General features: G+C 31.0%; 1 protein-coding gene across 2 annotated transcripts; it reads right to left on the bottom strand.

Annotated features, from left to right (window-relative positions):
• Nucleotides 1-3,459: 3,459 nt before the first annotated feature.
• Nucleotides 3,460-5,725, bottom strand: LOC120263490 (transcription factor bHLH143-like). Of its 2 annotated transcripts, XM_039271411.1 has the most exons (4): nt 5,689-5,725; nt 4,927-5,510; nt 4,706-4,844; nt 3,460-4,618 (listed from the first exon to the last, which is right to left on the bottom strand). In XM_039271411.1, the coding sequence occupies exon 4, from the start codon at nt 4,601-4,603 to the stop codon at nt 3,920-3,922; it is 684 nt and encodes a 227-aa protein (XP_039127345.1). In that variant the 5' UTR covers nt 4,604-4,618; nt 4,706-4,844; nt 4,927-5,510; nt 5,689-5,725; the 3' UTR covers nt 3,460-3,919. The 2 variants fall into 2 exon arrangements, with proteins under 2 accessions (XP_039127345.1, XP_039127344.1); XM_039271410.1 differs by having other exon boundaries at nt 4,927-5,710.
• Nucleotides 5,726-21,626: the final 15,901 nt, after the last annotated feature.

The following is a 21,626-nucleotide window of genomic DNA, read 5'->3' on the forward strand; positions in this document are numbered from 1 at the left end:
ATTCTCGTGGGACGACACTCTCTTATCATTATATTACTTGCTTACGATAGCGTATATTTGCGTTATAAAAATCACCCAACAAAGGTGCAAAAGGATGGGAGTTTGTATAGTTTTCTTGGCTAGCCTCAATGATGTATGTCAACAAGTGGGCATGATGATGTACATGTTTAGCATAGTCGACTTGGTCATCTTATTAACCATGGAATGAATGTATTGCACGATAAAAATCTTATTCCTTTATTTGAGAATTCATCTCTTGAATTATTTGTGCATTGCATCATGGGAAAGCAACATAGAGTAAATTTTAAGAGGCATGAATCTCATGGAAAGTTGAATGCATTGGCATTTGTTTAATCTAGTCTAAAGGATGTTTGGTCCTATTGTGAGAGTCAAGACAAAGAGAAAATTGTTTTTCTATTATGTCTCGTTGATCGATCTCGGGTGCTTTCGATTCAAACCGAGAAACAAGTGTTGTTTCTCGAGGTACTAGCATACCTGCTTGATTCCCAGAGGCGTTTATATGTACGTGATTGTAGAGGGGAGTCGCAATTCGCAATCCCTTTCAATTTCGGTGAAACAAGGGCACGTTTAGAATCAGAATCAAAAGAAAGGTAAAACTTTTAATTATCTATTTGTTTAGAATTTAATACTAGTTCTACCATGTGTTAGGGTTTTGTTATGTTTACTTGTTGTTAAAGTTTTTTTTTTTATCCGCTGCGTATCGGCATGTACTTTTCTCATGAACCGCATTTTCACTTGCACATCATTATCATATTTTTTTTTATTATATGCAAAATTAATGATATGCTAATTGCATGGATTAATGCAACTCCAATGGCTAAAAAATCCAAGCTTGAAGAAGCTATTCTGTTGATCAGATGAAGCCTCAGATTTACTAGTCCCCTTGCACTGAGTCGGAAAGCCCTCCCAATGCTAACATGGATCATGACAATCTTTGATGTGCAAGTCTAAGGGCTTGTCACTCTATCATCCTCTTTGTTTTGCTTTCATGCAATTTCCTTCTGTTAGTGCAACTACACTATAATTGGCATGATTTGACACCGAGTCAAGATGAAGTGGCAACCTTTCTGACGTGGCATAAATAACGACATGACAAGGCATGGTTACATGGCAAGGAGTCTTGGCTTGGAGAAAAATATCTTAAAAATCTTGGAGAAGCTATTTTTGGTAATGTGTTACAACTTCAAGACAAGATCATATCAAAACCATATTTACGTGATTTAATTAAATATTAAAAATGGATGGAGCTTAATTGAAGAAATATCTATTAATGGTATGAATGGAGGCTATTGATGGTATGATTGAAGGCTATTAAGAGTATGATTGAAGGCATGCCTATTGTTTGCATGATTGAGATGATTAATTGAAGATCTTTCTTTGGAATATTTGAAGACCAAAGTTGGATGAATTGAAGATCAAATTTGGAAAGTTTTATGAAGACGCACAAGAACATGCGCCCCTTGCGAGGTGACTGTGTGGCGAGGAACTGAGGAGGTAGGCTAGTGGCCGGTAGTCAGGATCGGGAGATCGGGCTGCACCGACTCGGACTAAACATGACCAGGAAGTTGATGGGTCTTGTGGTTGTTCGCAACATAACCAGAACTCAGTTAAGTCAGCAGTTAGGGCTATATTGCAATTCATGTTACAACAAGAGTTGCAACAGTTAATTTCGGAAGTTTTTTAAATTAGTAGCCGCGGAGATTGTAAAAGAGGTATGTGCTATATTTGGGATGTTACTCTGAGATTGTGTGTCTCTTATGAAAGAGAATGTGTGAGTACTAGACAATTTAGAGATGGTAGTGATATTTATTTTTGGGAGAGTGAGTGACAAGTGTTTGTACTCATCTATTTTCACCTCTTTTAGTGAATTGTTTATCTGCGGGCTTGGCCCTCCAGACGTAGGCGAGTGGACGCCGAAATGGGTTACCAATCTTGTGTGTCTTCTTGTTTAGTTTGTGTGAACTTTCTATGAGTGTTTGAGTGCCTTCTAAACCACAAACCACATCGGCGGACTAACACCTTCCTTTATTTCCATTGCTAACGGATGTTTTGCTTTTTTTTTTAATAATTTATTTATCACTCAAAACTAATTGAGTATTAATATATATATATATATTACAATTATAAAAATAATAATTTCATAAAAATAATTATAATTGTTTTCGTGTTATTTACACATTTATAATTTTACCCTTTAATGGTTTATTCGGAAGTAGTTGATTAAATGAGAATAGGCTTTAAAAAAAAAAAAACTTAAATTGATTTCTTAACTTTATGAAGTATTTTTATTCTATTTATTAATGATATGTTTTAGATAGACAATAGGAAACTGAATAAAGAAAATTGTTTTCTTGGGCTTTATTTTAATTTTGAACATAGATATTATAATTGGGGCTTACATTTACAGGCCTTTCAATGAATGGCATATATATATATATATATATATATATTAATTATTTTACTTGTGAACTCCAAGAAAGTACTTGGTTCCATTAATTATTCTTTTGGTTGATTATATTATTTAAGTTTTAAAAACTAATTTTGATTCCATAAATAATTAAGTTTTTTTTTAAAATTATCACCACTTTTCTCATATCTGTCTATTTTGATTCTAGATTTAGCAGTGTTTGCAAATAGCCTTCTCTGACACTAACAGCTCAAAGATTCCTTATGTTTATAAATAATGGACTAAATTACATTCTCTTGTATATATATATATATATATAAATTTTACTTATTCAGAGATACATAACATTGTAAACATAAAAAATATCCTTGGCAAACACAAAAGATACTACTTGACACATTATTAAATAACATGAGATGTTTTATTAAATTTTTAAAAGAAAAAAAAATACATGTTGCTGCAATACACACTGAGTTTTTTCTTTAATAAAATAAACCAACCGAAGTGTATTAGAATTAAAAAAAAAACAGATAAGAGAATACATCGAAAAAAAAAAGAGCAAAGAGGTTGGATACACACCAAAACTTTGACACTTGGAGGTCCTAACATTAAAAAACATAAAAAGAGTAAAATATAGTTTTCAAGAAATGATAATCTTTAGAAAGTAGAATAAGGTAAGATTGCTATTGATTGTTGTTACAGTATAATCTATTTAAATCTCTTCTTGTCTTGGATCACAAAGACCATAAAAAAAATAAATTATGAGCGTATTTTTATCATGAATGAAATAAATAAGAAAAAAAACAAACTAATTAATTATGAACCTCTTTAGATGTACAAGAAAAATACTTCAATTATAATTTTTTTCATAGACACTCAATTCATACATAGTACTTTTTTTATCTTTAAAAAACATGTTTTCCCCCCAAATATAACTTTACTGATTTCTTAAAAAAAAAAATCAAAACTTATTTTTTGAATAAATAAATTCAAACATGAACATTCAGAAAAATAAAATGTTCAAAAGAGGCTTTGCACACAGCAAATAGGTTCACCATACAAAAAAACACTGAAGCAACAACAACAAAGAGTACAAATCAACATCAAAACAGAACACAAACTCCACTGTTTCTCATCTCTCACCACATCAAACCAGACAAGTCCTATCACCACCACCCCAAACACTGGTCCCCCAACACTCTTACCACCCATTCCATTCCCACATAATAATAAAATATATATAATACTAACAACAATAATAATAATAATAATAATAACAACAACAACAACAACAACAACACTGACACATCATTTTAATCATACAACAACAGATAAGTCTCTCTGCTCAGACAGAGTCCCCACCAATCCTCAGTCTCTCAGTCCTGAAGAATAATCCACTCCTCTGCCTCCTCTCCTTGTCAAAAGATCCTCAGAGTACATCATCAGAGCTTAAATTGAAGCTTTAAATTCACTGTGTTCTTGTTTTGATCTTCATTGATGCATTATATCCACACCTTCAATCAATGGCTTCTTGAACCTTAACTTGAGAGACCTTAGATAATTTATAGCTTCATCAAGCACTGCTGCAGTGTCCTTCCCTTTCCCTCCAGGAATGATCCTTCTAAGCATGCTAACAGTCTCTTGAATTCTCTTTCTTTTCAGCTTCTTGTTAGCTTCTAATCCTTCTCTTGAGCTTGTTGAGCTTGCAGTGTCTAACAGTGATGTATCATAGAACTCCCTGTTGATGTCTAGCCTTCTCTTCTTTGTTGGTGTAGAAGAGCAGTCGAAATTTAAGTCCTCTGGAGAATGTCCAGTGCTCATCACTTCATCATCATCATCATCATCATGGTCTTCAATGTGGTTTGATTCAGAGTAGAGAAGTGCATCTATTTCTTCAGTGTTTTCATGCATCTCTTCACTCTCATGACCATTCTCCACATTGGTTACAACATTGGCATGAAAACTTGGGTGTTGTGTTCCTGCTACTGAACTATAAATCAAACTTGTTTGATCTCTAGAATGATCAAACACCATGAAATTCCTTTGTTCTCCACTTCCAAGCATAGCATTGGCATAAGAAGGGAACATTGGAGGCATTACAAGATTAAAACTTCCATTGTTCAAGCTAGTGTATTCCCACCATGAAGAATTCTTTGGATCAATGTTCCCTTCCATTGATCTAACAACAATCTGATCCACAAACATATAACTATCAACTCTCAATAACTTAATTTTAAAAAATAGACAACCAAAACCACTCAGAAATCAATCACATACCTGTGAACTAAAAACTAGAGCTTTGATTGCAAATGCTTCCTTTAATTTGAAGAAGAAGAAGAAGAAGAAGAAGATAGATAGATGATTGCTAACAAGTGAACTACGTGACAGGCTTAAGCAATTGACGAAAGTACTCAGCCTGAAACACAGGAAACAAAGAATGAATTTTTATATTATGAAAACAAAGAACAAAAACAGAGATTAAAAGATTCAATATATACCTGGCAATCTTGGAGAGGTTGGAAACAAGCTATGATCTTAACAATGATGGTGGCATTCCCAGCAATCCCATTCTCATGTTTCAGTGCTCTGAATCTCGTCTGGCTCGCTGCTTGGCACACCATTACTACTCTCCTTTCCCTCAGAAACCCAACCACTCCACCACAAATCCAAACAGATCAATTGAAAACCCCCAAAGGTGAAATCTTTTTTAACTTTAACTCAATGAAATTGGAGAACAGAAACAAGAAATTGAATGAAGAAAAGGTGAGATTTTGAGATCAAAGATGAGAGCTTTTTGATACCAAACTTCAGATAATTCTACGGATGAAGAGCCTGGAAGCCATGGAATCAAGAAAAGGATCAACAACAAGAGAAAGAGGAAGAGAAATCAGAAACTGAGAAATATGGAAAACAAGTTACAGGATAACCCTGCAGTACAAATTCAAGGGAATCACTTTCCGGAAAACATCAACAGATAAGCTCAACCAACGCATGCTGTTTTTCTTCTCTATTTCCCTTCTGTTTTCCTGATTGGAAGTCCACTTCCAAATCCCACTTCCCTTTTGAAAGTCAATCAGATCCTCTGCAACAACTAATTTCCTTAAAAAAAAAACCTTAAAATTGGAAGAAAATTAAGAAAATCAAGGAAAACCAGGAAAAGAAAACGGAAAAAAAAAGAAAAAAAAAGAGCTCTTCGATCTTCAATTCTGCAGGAAAACACAAGTTCAATAATTCGGAAGTGGAGATGGAAAAGCACTTACAGCGGAAGTAGAAATCCAGAATGAAGACATCTCTCGGCCACCAACCCACGCCCAGTTTATATCTACATTTGATGACGAAAATACCCTTGCAAGTTAAACAGATTTACAATGAATGCAGTAAATATCACACGTTATATACTTATATGCAGTGAAAACTGTTGTCCTGATGTGGAAAATTAAGAAAATTATGACTCTTCGTCAAATAAGTGGTTGACTGAGTCTGAAACTCTGCTTTGTTATCCCCAATATGCCCCTAATTACTGTAGTAATATGGAAAATGGCATTTATTAATGCTTGAGGTTTTTTTTTTCAATGCGATGAGATTAGAGGTGAACAAATTAACATAATAAATTAAAACAAATTAAAAAGAGTATATAAATATATATGGCTCTAAAGATTTACATTTAATATATTTAAAAAAATTATTTAATATATATATACATTTATTAGTTTGCAGATGACCTCTTAGTCTTTTGATATGAGGTTCTCTATGTAAAGTGCTCACGTTTTTGCTAGAGAAACGGATTTGAATTTTAACTCATATAAAATAAAAATACAAATTTGTTGTTGAGGTATTGACTTTATGTATGCGCATGTTCATTATATAGTTTTTCCATATTTTATTAATATATATTAAACATACCAATTGTAAAAAAAAAGCCAGAAATTGAGAGTGCTATTATAGAAAAAACTTTATCAGCAAACTTCTTTTGCATGCATACTAAATCTCTTGTTATTTAAGTGATCGAAGTCTCTATCAAATAAACAAATCTATTTTCGATAAAAAGTGGATGAAACCATACAATTTTTATTAGAAAAGGAAAAACAAAGAGAGACAACAACGCAAAAGCAGACAAACAAGTAAAAATGAAAATCGAAGCAAGGAACTCCAGATAGAAAAAAGAGAAAATAAAAATGGACAATGAGGAGATGATATCACGAAAGTATCAACAATCAGCTCCATTACTTCGAAAAGTGCCGATCCGCGTGGTAGCAGGGTGCTACAGATGTTTGCTCCACTTTCAGGCGCGAAAGTGGAATTCAGAAAATGTAGGGAGCGCTTAATGCTTCAAAAATATTGTTGCTCTTTAAAATATATTTTTATCAATAAACAAATCTATTGATAAAAATATATTTTAAAATATTATTATTTAGATCTCTAATTAGGGTAAAAATGGAAAACAAATTCTCTAAAAGAGGGTTTTAATTATATTTGTTAAAAAAAAAATCATTTTGTGTATAAATGCACTCCAATGGACTTCTCTCTAGATTGCTCTGATGTAAAATGCAAAAATAATAAAAATGAAAATACTATGCATGTAATTTTAGGGGATTTATAGGGGTATATATGTAAAAGTATAAATAAATTAAAATCGAAGAAAATAAAAATAAATAGAAATGGAAGAGAAGAAGGATGGGGAAGAAAGGTAATGAGTGAGGTTGATAAAAATGAGTGGGGAGAAAAGCTTGACTTGTGACCAGTGAATTAATGAGCACCCACCATCCTATCTGCTGCTTTCTTCAGATAAACTTGCTTCTTCTCACTGTCTTCTTCTGCTTCTTGTTTCGATGCTCTCTTTCCTTTTTTATTTTTATTTATTTATTTATTACTCTCTCTCTCTCTCTCTCTCTCTCTCTCTCTCATAGATTAAATAATAATTAATATAAAAAAATTGTTCATTTTAGCACTCTCTATGGAACCTATTTAGCTATCATATTGAATAGAGGAGTCAAAATGATTAAATTAAAGTTTAATTGTTGTACAAATCCTTATAATTGTGTATTTTTTTAGACTTTTTAATATTTTTAAGTATAATTAAGTACTCATATTTAGTCGAATTAGATTATTTTAGTCTACAATAATATTTTTAAGTATAATTAAGTCCTTACAATTTATATTTACTCAGTTGTATAAAATGATCTAATTGACTAAATATAAGGACTTAATTATATAAACATGTACAGTAATTAAACCTTAAATTTATATAGTAAAACGATTAAAATGAATAATATATTTTTTTAATCCACTTATTCTAAAGAGCCATGGACTTTAAATTAGTCTTGGGACAAGATACTGGAGTTCTTTGTTCTTAAAATGGCAAACCTCTTTCAATGGTTTTTTTTTAAAAAAATTTTTTAGTTGCATATAAGAGGATTTAAATTTGAAACTATTTGTTAGTACCAACTCTTTTACTACATAGTGGTAATAATTTTTTTTTTACTTTTAAATTTAACTTATTGTGTTTATATCTATTTAAAGATTCAATTTTTTTTTTTTACATATATATGTTTTTGGCAAACAGGGGACAAGCACCCACTTATTTAAAGATAATCAAGAGCATGCACAGATGTGGAATTAGTACATCCACCCCTCTGTGTCGTCACCCCACGGGATCGATCCCTCGTCAACTACCAAAAAACCTCACAGGGCACCCAAGTGCCAATTAACATTTAAAAATATATTTTAATAGGTTGTCTAAACATAGAGGTAATTATTTTTCGAAAGGTAAAAATAATATTAAATTTTATTAATATGACCCATTATCTAGAACTTCCATAATAGCCATTGGATTGTTATCCAACGGCTACAATCCATTTATAAACAATTTTAAACAGTGACAAAATAGTGTTATACAGTAATACACATTATTATAAAAATAACTTTACATAGTATCTATAAAAATAATAGCCATTGGATTACTATCTAACCGCTGTAAATAAGCATCTTTTATGAACGGTAATCTACGTAGGTAGATAGATGCCTTAAACCCTATATATATATATATATATATAGTCAAATTTTCAAAGATATACCGACAAAAAAAATGCACGTAAAGAAAAACCTAATTTTAATTAAACCATAAGGGCCGTTAGATGAAAGACAAGTAGCCATTAATTTGGCTTTATCCAAAAGCCATGCTCAAATGAACCATATTAATCTATTGCACCTCTCCTTAAACAAAGTACACATTGTGCAGAGTGAGCAAGATTTTGGGGATTTGATTCCCCCAAAAGGCAATGGAATACGCAAAAGAAAAAAAGACTATATATAAAAAAAAAAGATAAGAAAAAGGAAAGGACCATACCTATTTAAAGTTCAAAAAAAATATTTATCTAATATAAAGATAAAGATCATTTCCAAATGAAAAATTTTTAAAGATGAAGATAAGCATGGTTTATGATGCCCTAAACCTGCCCAAATCTTTCATTGTTCCGGAAAAGAAGATTTGTTCTCAATTTGTTTAAGTTCTTGTGATTTGTTAGCACTGTTGGATTAGCTTTGCTTTTAAGGGTAACCCTAACTTTGTTTAGGGTGGGGGGAACAAGGCATTTGTTTAGGGTTGAGACTTTAGGGTTCATGTTTTGAGGGTTTTATTAAATTTTAGTTTATTTTTTATTCTATCTCTTTATATTTTAATTTTTTTTGTTAAACTTTCAAATTAAGTTGATATTTTTATTTTTTATTTTAATATATATATATATATATATTGCTTGCATCCACTGTAAAAATGGTATTCGTTTATATATCTCTCTAACAAAAAAAAATCAATTAAAAAATTTAAAAAAAAACACTACCAGCATTATTTATCCTTTTTTATTCATTCATCTCGGAAACAGACAAAAAAATGTATAAAACTTGTAAGTTTGTTTTCATTCCTGAAGATATATAAATAAATAAAAATGCTTTTGTAAAAGCATAATAGAAAATATGATTTTTATGAACATATATATCAGGCTTTCACCAATCAATCATTTTTATTAGGGCATGCAAACAAGTTTTTTTCCTTTTTTTAATAAAATTAGAGTTAGGTAAAAAACGACTCAACTTGTGTTTGCTTGAATTTTCAATATATATATATATAAAATTGGTTTTGAGTAGTATATTTTCATAAATAAATGCAATGTTTAGAATACCAATGTTGATTATTCTTTTCTTTCAAAGAGAGACAAATATCACCGGCATGCCTTGACTTAAGGACCTTGTTTCATGCTGTATTATGTACAATGAAATTATTAAAATGCTCCTCTGACATTTTAACATATCAATGATAAAAATATTAATAGGTTAACTTCCAAGTAAGAATGAAAATAAACAAAAATAGATAAATTAGTAAAAGAAATTTAAAATTTAAATAAATAAATTTATTTATTAATATTAAAATTTTATTCATTATTTATAAAAATATTTATTTATATAATATTAATGAAATTAAAATTTACTTAACTTCAATTAAAAATTTTCTCATCTGGTGTTAGTCTAAAACTAAGAGGTAGATATTTTAGGTCATTTAAATAAGCGATTTCAAATTTGAATATTTATGTATAAAAAAAAGAAAACACATAGAGAGAAATCCACCCCTATAAAGCTCCTAATATTTTGCCACGGATTATTTTAAAGCTAGTGGTTCTTATAAAATTGATGGGTAAAATTCTATATAAATAAATATTTTTGAAAAACAAATTCAAGCAACCAAAGCCTAAATATAAATTAATAAAACACAAAATTTAAGGGTAGGACCTAAAAGTTTAGGACATACATCCAATAGATAAGTGACACCAAACCACACTAGTCCAATGGAATAAGGGCTAAAAGAATTAGGCACTTTGAGAAAGAATCAAAGAATGAATGAATTCATTGGTTAGGCTCTCCCAACACACTAACACTTGCTCCCATGCTTGGAAAGCCCTAAAAGACCACACACTACCAAAACATTGCATGACATGCCATCACTTTAGAAAACCCTAAAAGAAGCTTAGAAAGTAAACAAAGGTCATACACCCTTCACCCACTTTCAATGGCTTTTAAAGCTCATTGTCATCACCACCACCATTTGTAAAATATAAAATATAAAATATAAAATATAATAAATATAAATATAAACATAAACCCCACACTAAAGTGTCAACCCTTCTCTGTTATTTACTTTTTATATTTGTTTTAATTATTGATTAGGGGCTATTAGACTTTGTATTTATTTATATGTATATGGTCAACTAGTAAACCTCCATTGATTAGGGGCTTAATTATTGATTAGCAAGCTAACAACTTATTGCACAAGTTTGGAGCATCATGGATGAAAGATTCCTTGTCTTAATAGTTAATAGTGTGTTTGGTAGCCTAATCCAATTTTATTGTAGGTACATGAGAATAAGATTTTGAAAATTTTTTATTTTGAAAAAAAAAATTTACTAATCATCTCCTTACTTTCAGAAATAACTCGTAATTGTATTTTATATAGCTTTTTATAGAGTAGTTTCTTATACTTTAACTTGGATTACAATGTAATGGTACTTAATGCCCTATATTTTTAAATAAAAAAAAATCTATGATTTCATTATTATAACCAATTATATATTCTTCTAGTTTTAATTTAAGAAAAACACATAATATATTTGTTAAAACTAGTTATGTATCAAATATATTATAAAGTGAAAACACTAAATTTGCAAAGATGATTAGAAAACATCAAGCATCATCATCAAGGAAATTATGCATAGTAAATTTGAGAAATTTGAGCTATTAAATTAGCAATTACCTCAAATTAAAACCCAAACCATGTCATCACAATTCACAAACATAGCACATGCATGCTACTAATTAAATGAATAAAAAACTTTGGATTTCCCTCCCAAAATCCAATAAGATTATGCCTTTAATGTAATGCGTGCTTATAAAACTTTAATCTTTAAAATATCAATTAGGTCTTAATTAATCGTGCCGCATGACAAAATAAACTAATGAACATACAAAAAAAAATTAATTAAAAAAATGAAGGTGCTCATAAACCTTAATGATCATGCACACGTGCGAAGAGTTTCTTAATTAACATAGCATGCTTTTGCTTTGGTTGAGGGTTAAGTAGGCACGGAAACATGATCAATTAGGGTTAGAGGATTTATGGCAAACCATTGCCTCCAAAGTGAAGCACAAGAGTGAACTTTGGTGCCAATAATTGGTATTAGTTACCACAATCAGTACTAGAAGAGAGAGATCATTCTTGGGAAGGCTTAACTCTTAGTTGTAAAGCAACAAAAAGATGGTAATTTTAACAAGGGCTTATTTGTAAAAATGTCTCACAAATAAGAGGTAGCAAAGACAAAAAATGAAACCATTTGTATATTTTTCTTGAATTATAAGTGCACTTTCGATGAAGCACAATGTCATTTTGAAAAAGCAAAAATAAAGAAACTGAAAAAAAAACTGTAATAAACAAATAAAAATAAAATAAAAACATACAAATTTATGTAAAACCCAAAATAGAAAAAGAAAAAACTACTTGCAAAGACTCTACTATATTAAAAAAATTAAATATAATAGTCACATTTCAGTTTGCAAAAATCATAATAAAACCTAAAATATTTCTAAATAGATCTCTTAAGTAGATTACATGTTTGATTATCTTAGGTTCAATTTGATATGTTGCTTTACTTTATCACTCCTTAGTTGTAGTTTGATTACCCAAATTATCTCAATAGGTCAATATTGGGGGATTCCTCTGGTAACTCTAATCCCCAAAATTTTTTCATACCTTTAAAAATCACAAAATCATACTCAAAGCTTTTGAAATTTGTCAAACAGAAATTCGCTTTATAAACTCTATTAAAAACATATACCATTAATACTATGGACTTAAAAAACATTAGTGAAGACTCAACATTAATAAGTTATAATCTTAATATTTATTTTAATTGTAATGGATCAATGTTATGACTTATGGGGATGATCACAAGAGAGGATCCCGACCCATTATTTTCCTGTTTTCCAGTTTATTTGCCATGGATCTACAGCTCTGTGAGCTTGTTATTTTCATCTGGTGATTGTATGAAGTTTACTCTCTTGTTCTATTACTTAATTGAGAACTTGGGTATGGATTGTTGTTTGGTTGATAAATTAATTTGATTATTGAATTTCTGGAGAATTAGATTTACAATTCATCTATGAAGACAGTTTGAAGATGATAATCTTGTATTGAATTCACTGTTCTATTGATTTTCTCATTTTTGTTTAGTAATTCATTACATTTTGGTGTTTTCATTGATATATATATATATATATATATATATATATCTCCTTACTTCCATCATGGATGAAATGGATAGCAGTCTTGATGATCTCTCTAAAAAAGTAGATAGAATTCTTGCACGCCTAGTTCAAGAAGAGGAATGGATCACGAGGTTGAATCAAGATGAACAATACAACAAGATGGAACAAACAATAGAAGCCATTTACAAGTATTTTGAAGCCCAAAGCTTTGCAAACAATGTTCAAGTTATTCCATCACCAACCTCCAGCTTCCTATCAGATTCGTATAAGAAATCTACCTATAAATTGTATGAATTCAAGGTTGTTGAAGTTACTCTTGAGTTGTTTGATGAAATGCATGAGAGAGATCTGGGTTCCTGCAATGCTGAGACTAGGGTTCTACCACATGTAGAGTCAATGGCAAATCCTTCTTCTAGCAGCAATTCATTTGTCAATGGCTCTAATGATGTGGGAGATGGTGGAACTTCAAATGATGTGGAGTATTGTGAAACTTTTCAGATTCTTTCTATTGGTGATCAAGGAATTGATATGACAAAGGAGAACTTGATCAAGAATTTGGGAACTATCACCACTTTGGCTTTTGTGGAGAAGATACAGATAGGTGCAAGGACAGAACCAAGGGGGCCGAGAGGGGACTTCAACTCCCTGGCTCTGGCACCCGCAAGTTTATCATCAAGTAGTCATAAAAAAAAAAAATCCATGGTTGTTCAGTTAAATAAATCCATAATATCTTTTTGCATGGACATTGTATGGAGAAATACGGGTGTGATAGAGTGATTAGTGGGCTTTGATTGAAAGTCATGTGAATTTTACTGACCCATGTTGGAATCCTGCCACTTTCAATAGGCTAATATTTTTTAAAATTCAATTTTTTATTTTAAACAAATTATAGGAATTTTCAAATTTTAATAAAAATTTATAAATCTTAAAAAAAATGTTATTTTATTAAAGTAAATGAGCGATAGTTTTGTTGTTTATATCATGAGTGATTCATTCTATACTATTTTAAAAAAAATGGAAACTAGTGAGATGCACTGTCTTCTCTTAGTTACATACCTCACTTGACCAGAACCGACAATAGCAATAGTTCAAATTAAAATTTATGCTTTTTTTAAGTATATTTTTCATTTAAGATAATTGGTTTGTGTGGGTGATTTTTTTTTATGCTTTTTCTTCAACCCCTATTATCATGGCGTCCTGGTTCCGTCACTGGATAGGGGGTAACTTGAATATTACTGGGCAACTTGGTAAGAATCCATTGCATCATGGACAGATCTTTGCTAAGAGGGCGCTGAGCTGGTTGATCTCGCACTTGTATCAGGAAAAATATATGACGGTAGAGGTTTCAAGTTTATCAAAGAATGTTTTGATGAAGGTACTTTACATCTCATTGTATTATTTAGTGATGGAGATTTTCACTCTCACAGCTAGAACAATGGCAGTTTCTACTGAAAAGGTGCATGTGAGCTTGCTACCAATAGGATCCATATACATATTCTTACATATGATTTTGTTAAAACACTTGACAATGATCTTGCAAATCTGCGAGCGAAATGTGTTAATGCACAGATTGCTTCTAATGGGGGTCGAAGGCATGTCACCATAGATCATTATGAGACAAATTGTGGTGTTGTTAAATGCAATAGGGTTGCTCAAGTTCTTGGTAAGTACCATATAAGTTCAGAAATGCAGTTGAAGCTATGAAGAAGCTCAGGGATGGTGGTGGTCTTTCAGAGTTTGATTTGAAACTTCTATGCATAATTGCAAATTGTTTTGTTGTTGTTTTGAACCCAATTTGTGCACTATTTGATGGTATTATGGGGAAATAGTTGGTAAATGCATGTTCAAAAAAATTTCATCTTCTCTATCATTTTTTTTTATTTTGATTCTATTAAATCTTTTCATGTGGAATGCTTGGAGCCTAGTGATTTGGAGTCAATGAGCAATCAGTATGATGGACAAATCATAGTATTTGGACGCAACCTTCAAAAGAAATTGAATGAGACCAAAGCATTAATTTATTATGCATGCTAGTGCACTTGGATGTGAGATCTTAAAGATTTGGGCACAGATTGCAATTTGTTGTAGTTCAAAGGAAAGCTCATAATAATGGATGATGTTGTTATTGAGAAGTGTAATCTCAACCATCAGTTTCTCTTCTGTGACTGGAATATTAGGCATTATAAATCTACTTTTGCAACAGCTGCAGTATATGTTATCAATCCAAGCATGCATATAGATGCTCTTCAAAACCAGGGAAGTTCTGAGAAAAAAAGTTAGTGCTTCATGGATTGCTTTTGCATCTAAGTTCACAATATACAACTTTGATGTTCAAAAGTCAGTGAAGAATTGCGAGTTGGTTTTTTGTATTAGTTTTGGTCTATGGGTTGGCCATATCATAAGTTTTGTAACTGATTACCTTTTTAGGAACATATACAGTCTGGTGCGAGATGTTGTGGACTTGTGCAGAACTGGTGTTGCCACTATTATCACTTTTGAACTTGTTTTGGTATACAAGTTTGTTATTGTTCCAAGCTTAGCCGTTGTTGTTAGCATTTATGACAGCTTTAGTTTTAAGGCAATAATACATATAGACAAACAAAATAGTTAATCATTCAAATTATAACATCATACATAAAATGGCTAAAAAAAAAGAGCAAACCAACTACAAGCAAATGAATCAAAATAATAATAATAATAATAATAATAATAATAATAATAATTAAAAAAGGTATTCAAAAAAGAAACGATAAGGCAAAGTAAATTTAATTACATGTTAATAACTTTGATAACCTCTTCGACAACTCATTGAAAGAACTGAAACCATTGCTATTTGTGTTTTGTGCTCTAAATCTCGAACAACAAATTTTCCCTAAGTTATTTTTTTTTTTTTAATTAAATTTTGTCAATACTACTAATTTTTAAAAGCTGATTCTTCCAACATCTCCTATCTCTTAATTTTCCATATTTTGATCTCTTCAATTATTGCTTTGCCAAGAGTGGAAATAAAAAAATATATATATAAAAAACAAACAAACAAAAACAAAGCCACAAAATTTCACAATCTCACTTTGTTTATATGTCATGAAATTACAACCTTCCTAATATAATGAACTTTTCTCATTTATAAATATCTATGTCCACTTCCTATAAAATAATCCCTATATATTATCAATAAAAACATGGAGTCACATGGCTTACTTTTTCCTATGAAATAAGTTTTTCCAATGGCTATAATGATTTTTAAAAGGTTTTACGGAACATTTAATCCAAAAACAAATAAATATAAATACAATTAATTTTTTTTTTTTACATTAGTAATACTACATTTAATATAAGGAAAGACTTAAGTACAATTTTAATTATTTTTTTAAAAGATTTAAATTTGTTCCTTGAAGCTTTGTAAATATAGATTATGCAACTACTAAAAAAAAAATCCACTCGATCTATATTAGAGTTTTTATAATTTTAAAGGCTTAAGGCAATATTGTATAATGACATAAAATTAAAATTTTAATGGTATACCCTACACGAAAATTGGAAACTACTGACATAGCTTAATTTTGAAAGATCTTATAAACATTTATTATAAAAATAAATAAAAATTAAAAAAAATTTCAATTATCAATGTTATATTTTATATTTAAAAAATTAAATATAATAAAAAAAATTATTTAAATTTATTCCTTGAAACACTCTGCGAGCAGGGATATTATATATCTGTTTTAATATTATATATTGATACTAGGCAAATTCCCTCGCTCCGTGTATGTAATTTATACAATTTTAAATGTTTTGAGACAATATTGTATATAGACAAGTGATAGAAACATAACACAATGATTAAATAACTCCTTATAATGAAACTTGTTGGCATTGCTCAAACAAATAAATGCGGTTATTTTTTTTTCAATTATTAATACTATATTTGATATATAGATAATTACTTAAATATAATAAAAATTATTTAAATTTATTCCTTGAAACACGGTGTGGAGATTATACATCTACTATGGATAGATATAGATTATAAATCTAGCTAATTAAACAAATCTTGAATTTCTAAACTAAATTATTATCTACTCAATTCGTAAAATTCATATAAAAACATTGTTAATTACAAAAGGGTTTTTTGTTGGCCCAATCCACATGGATGCGGCCCAAAACGTTATTTCAATCAATTTTATCGTACGTTTTAATATTTAAAAGTTTAGATTTAATACTTATCATAAATTAGCTTGTAGTTTACTAATCTAAAAGCAATCTATGCATGTATGATATAAATATCCTCCTAAAATTTTAGTAAAAAATAAATTTATATTTTTGCCCTTTTACTTGGCTTTTCTCTCGTCTAGGTTTCACCGAATCCCTCCTTATTTCAATCGTTGCCTGAAGCTTGGATTGAAAGGCATGAGATAGGTAAAATAATAATAATAATAATAACAATAATAATAATAATAATAATAACAAATCTATTTAATATATATATATAACTATATCATAATGGATTATTTTGTCTAAGCATCGAACTAAACTTGTCCATGAGGCGATTCGGGCAAGGTTCAAGCCGGGCTAAGCCTATAATTAATGAAATTCAAGCTTGCCCAAGTCCGGCACGGCCCAATAATACAGACCTTAATTTTTGCTAAAACCTATCCGAGTTTTATCACCTTTAACCAAGGTCCGCTCAGGCCTGTCCAAAAAAGTTTTTTTCATTAAATAATAAATAAGTCATAAAAATGTTAACAATAATATTATAACCAATAATCAATAATGAGGTCAAGTAGACCATCTATTCACAGTTAATCAATCCAAAATAGTACTACATGCCTTAAATATATACACATACAATAAATAAATATTTGATTTTATTAATATCTGAATTATATATAATTAATAAATATATTATATACTTCGATCTTGGTCGGGCCGGGCCCGGGATTTAACAATAAATCCCAAACCCGGCTAGTTTTTTAAAACGGACTCTATATTTTGTCCAAGACCCAGTCATCAGGCCTCGTAGATTTGTTCAAGCCCTCCCAATTTTCGGGTGCGCCTTCAAGTTTGGGCAGGTAACCTGGTTTTTTGACATATCTACATCAAACACATGATAGGATATGAACTTATCAGTCTCGTATTCTTTACTATTTTTATCCAGTACTCATATTTTATCTGCATGTCAAAATATCAAAAGGTCCCTCTATTTTGCGTTTTCGGCCCTTTTAGTTCCTCTAATATAAAATCTGTCTTTTTGGTCCTCGTATTTTTCCATTTTTATCTTTTTGGTCCCTCTAATTGACGGATCTGTCATTTTGGTCCTTCTAGTTGATGAATTAGAGGGATCAAAAAGGATGAAAATGTGTAAATACGAGGACCAAAATGGCGGATTTTATAGCTAAAGGACGAAAATGTGCAAATACAAGGACCAAAAGGGCGGATTTTATATTAAAGAGATTAAAAGGGCGGAAAACGAAAAATAAAGGGACCATTTTGATATTTATGCCTTTATCTTATTTTGTTCATCAAACGGAACCTTATAATACTATACTATATTTTGAATAAATTAAACTATTTCAAGCTTGGTAGAACCATCTTCTTATAATAAATTATGCTTGATTTTTGTGTATTTTATATGTCTTCTTAAAAGTTTCTTTTAAAATTTTATGAAAGCTCTAAAATTAAAGCAAAGGCTCCCCTAGCCACTCTCATTGTAATGAAGTTGTTTGATAAAAGAAAACAACATTTTTGGGGTGGAACTAGTTTACTGCATGGAATTATTTATTTGAATTCTTTGATAATAAGTAATTAAATAATTTTTTATGTTTTTATTTAGAAAAATTAAAAAAAAACTTGTGATGTCATAAATTTGCCAAAAAAAAAATCTGCTTTTATTTTTGTGTTTTATTCAGTTAACAAAAAAAACCTGTTAACAATGTTAATCCCTAGTAATGTCGTAAGGGCATTTTCACCAATTCACTTAAAACCATATTAAACATAAAAATTCTACTTGATATAAAAAAAAGGAGAAATTGATGTTCACCCCTCGTCATTTTCAAAACTTCCCAAAAACCCCTCCAACTTTTGCACACCCTGGACAGCCCTCCGTTATATTTTACATTCCCTTTAACCCCCCGCCGGTAAGTTGAAGTGGGTCCATGATATGAAATTCTTTTTTTGCCCTTGCAAAAGGAGAGAAAAATGGCGCACAATCATATCATGTCCGAACTTTATGCATAGTTTTCCAATTTTGTTTGCCTCCTGCTTGCTTTTTCTCAAACGAAGTTTAGAAGGCTCATATCTTGTTCTTCTTGTTCTTCTTTTTCTTCTTCTCATTTGGTGTACTCAATTTTAGCTCTTCCGATTAAATTATGGAGAGTTTTTGTGCTATTGCTAGATACAACGGGGAGGGTCAAGTGCTAATGTTCACGACGCTGACTTCTTGGGAATCAGTGTTAGCTGAAATATGTGCGCGATGGGGTCTCGATATTGCCCGTGTCAGGGTGAAGTTTATCACACCCTATGGACATAAAACGGTTTGTCTCATGCATCACGTGCACTCCATCTTCAAATGTACTGTTGTTGATCTTGTTGTTGAGACAGATGATGTGGCATCATAGCCTACTGAAAACGAGTTCTGCTCGTTGTAAGTTTCTTCTCGTTTATGTTTATATAGTTGTAGAAGCTAATTATTGTTTAATTATCCCTGTCTATGTTTAAATTTATCAAGTTTCCATTTAAACAATATTATCTCCGTTTAACTTATTAACTTATTGTTTAACTTCTCACGTCGAATACAGTGTCGTCGACAAGGAGACTGATGATGTGGCATCGTATCATATTGGAAATAACGGTTTTTTCCATGTCGCCTTCGGTGTCATCGACAATGAGACCGATGCCTGTGACGAGAAGGCAACCTTGGCGTCCTAGACGAAAGAGGATCGAGTCGTAAGCGTCCGAGGACCAAAGTTGCATTGTAGCCATTGCCACACTTCTGGTCACAATCGCAGATCATGCAATGAATCTGTTGCCGAGTAGGTATTGTGTATATACTTCTTAGTATTGTTTAAATATTAAACTTTATATTTAAATACATCTGTTACCGTTTAAATATTGGCTTCTCTGTTTAAATTTGTTTTTTTATCGTTTAAACTATATTTTTATCCGCTTAAAATATACAACGCGATGGTACCAGCGGTTCCCAAGCGTAATTAATGCACGCTCGGTTACCCAAGCGTTTCCACTCCCGTCGCACATAAAAATCGGAAGCCGAAGCGGCAGCAGGCTGTTGGATTTCGCAGTATAAATGGGAAGGAAGAACCATTTCGTTGAACATACTCTATTGGCGCAACCACTCCTCTTCCTCTTCCTCTTCTTCTTGTGTGATGGTCATCCTGTCGAGTCGAACATTTGGTGTTCACGACATTCGCTCCATTCAAACCACATTTTTTAGATCATAGACTTTTTACAAGAAAAGAACTTGATCTATAAAAAAAATGTGGTCTGACTGGAGCGAGTGTTGTGGACACCCTATTCAAAGGTGTACTTTGACAATTCCGAGGTCTGTGATGGTTGCGTCGTGCGTTAAACGGAGAGTTTGAAGATTAAACAGAGAATTTTTGAATTGTCTTACATTCTATTTTTATCAGAGATTTGTATTTTAAGTAAAGGTCATTGTAATTACGCTGATATTTAATAATAAAATGAATGTTGTATTGTATTGTATTAAATATATTTTTATCAGAGATTTGTATTTTAAGTACATTTTATTGTAATTACGTTGATACTTCATAAGAAAATGTTAAACTGAGAAAATGAAATTTAAACAGAGCAAAATAAAGTTAAAGGGAATGAATGTTATCAGATATTTGTATTTTAAGTAAGTTGATATTGAATAAGAAAATGAATGTTGTATTGTATTGTCTTAAGTGAACATTCTATTTTTATTAGAGATTTGTATTTTAGGTACATTACATTGTAATTAAGTTGATATAATACAATAAGAAAATGTTAAACTGAGAAAATGAAATTTAAACAGAGAAAAATCAAGTTAAAGGGAGAAACTGATGCTTAAACCGTATTTTAAACAGAAACTTTGTTCTTTTAAATAGAGACTTTGTTATTTTAAATAGAGAGTTTCAATACCTTAGACTGGGAGCTGATGAAATGCCGAATGCTTCAGCGGGAAATATAAGTTGTTAAACGATAAACTCTCAATTCTTAAACATTGATATCATTTGTTAAACAGAGACCTATATTATTAAACAGAGATACAAATAGTTAAACGGAGACAACAAAACTTAAACGGTAAGAGCTCATTATTTAAACGGAGACCTCATTTTTACAAATGCAACCATATCAACTGAAAGGGTAAGCGTAGATTATAAACATTACACAAATCACAACAATAAAAAAACCATTTCGATCGTGTACACAGACGAAAATGTAAAACAAAACAAAAACCATAGCCGAGAGATCTCCCTGCAGACTAACAAAATCCCAGCCGATAAATCCCCATGCAGGCTTCAATGTCTTCCAAGAAAAACAAAATCACAAAATCACAGAATAGTTAACAAAAAACCATAATCAATACCTTAAATTGCAAAGTGATGAAATGCTTGCGCGAGACTTCTCTTTCGAGACGCCGGTGGAAAGGGAAGAGCTTGAGATGTGAGTTGAGAGAAGACAAATGGTTGGAGACGCAAGTTGAGAGAAGACAAATGGCTGGAGACGCGAGTTGAGAGAAGACAAGCAGCTGTAGCCCTAAGAAAAACCCACCCACTTCCTCTCACACCGCCGAAATGGGTGCAGCCACGGCTTCCCGTGCAAGGGCATTTTCGTCCATAAAATTTAAAAAACACTCCGTTTAATGCCGTTATGTACTTTGGGGGTTTGA

Source organism: Dioscorea cayenensis, chromosome 6 (assembly GCF_009730915.1).
Source record: "Dioscorea cayenensis subsp. rotundata cultivar TDr96_F1 chromosome 6, TDr96_F1_v2_PseudoChromosome.rev07_lg8_w22 25.fasta, whole genome shotgun sequence".
NCBI lineage: Eukaryota > Viridiplantae > Streptophyta > Magnoliopsida > Dioscoreales > Dioscoreaceae > Dioscorea > Dioscorea cayenensis.

Coding starts and splice junctions, on each gene's coding strand:
- LOC120263490 (XM_039271411.1), bottom strand. CDS start 4,603: ATGGAAGGGAACATTGATCCAAAGAATTCTTCATGGTGGGAATACACT.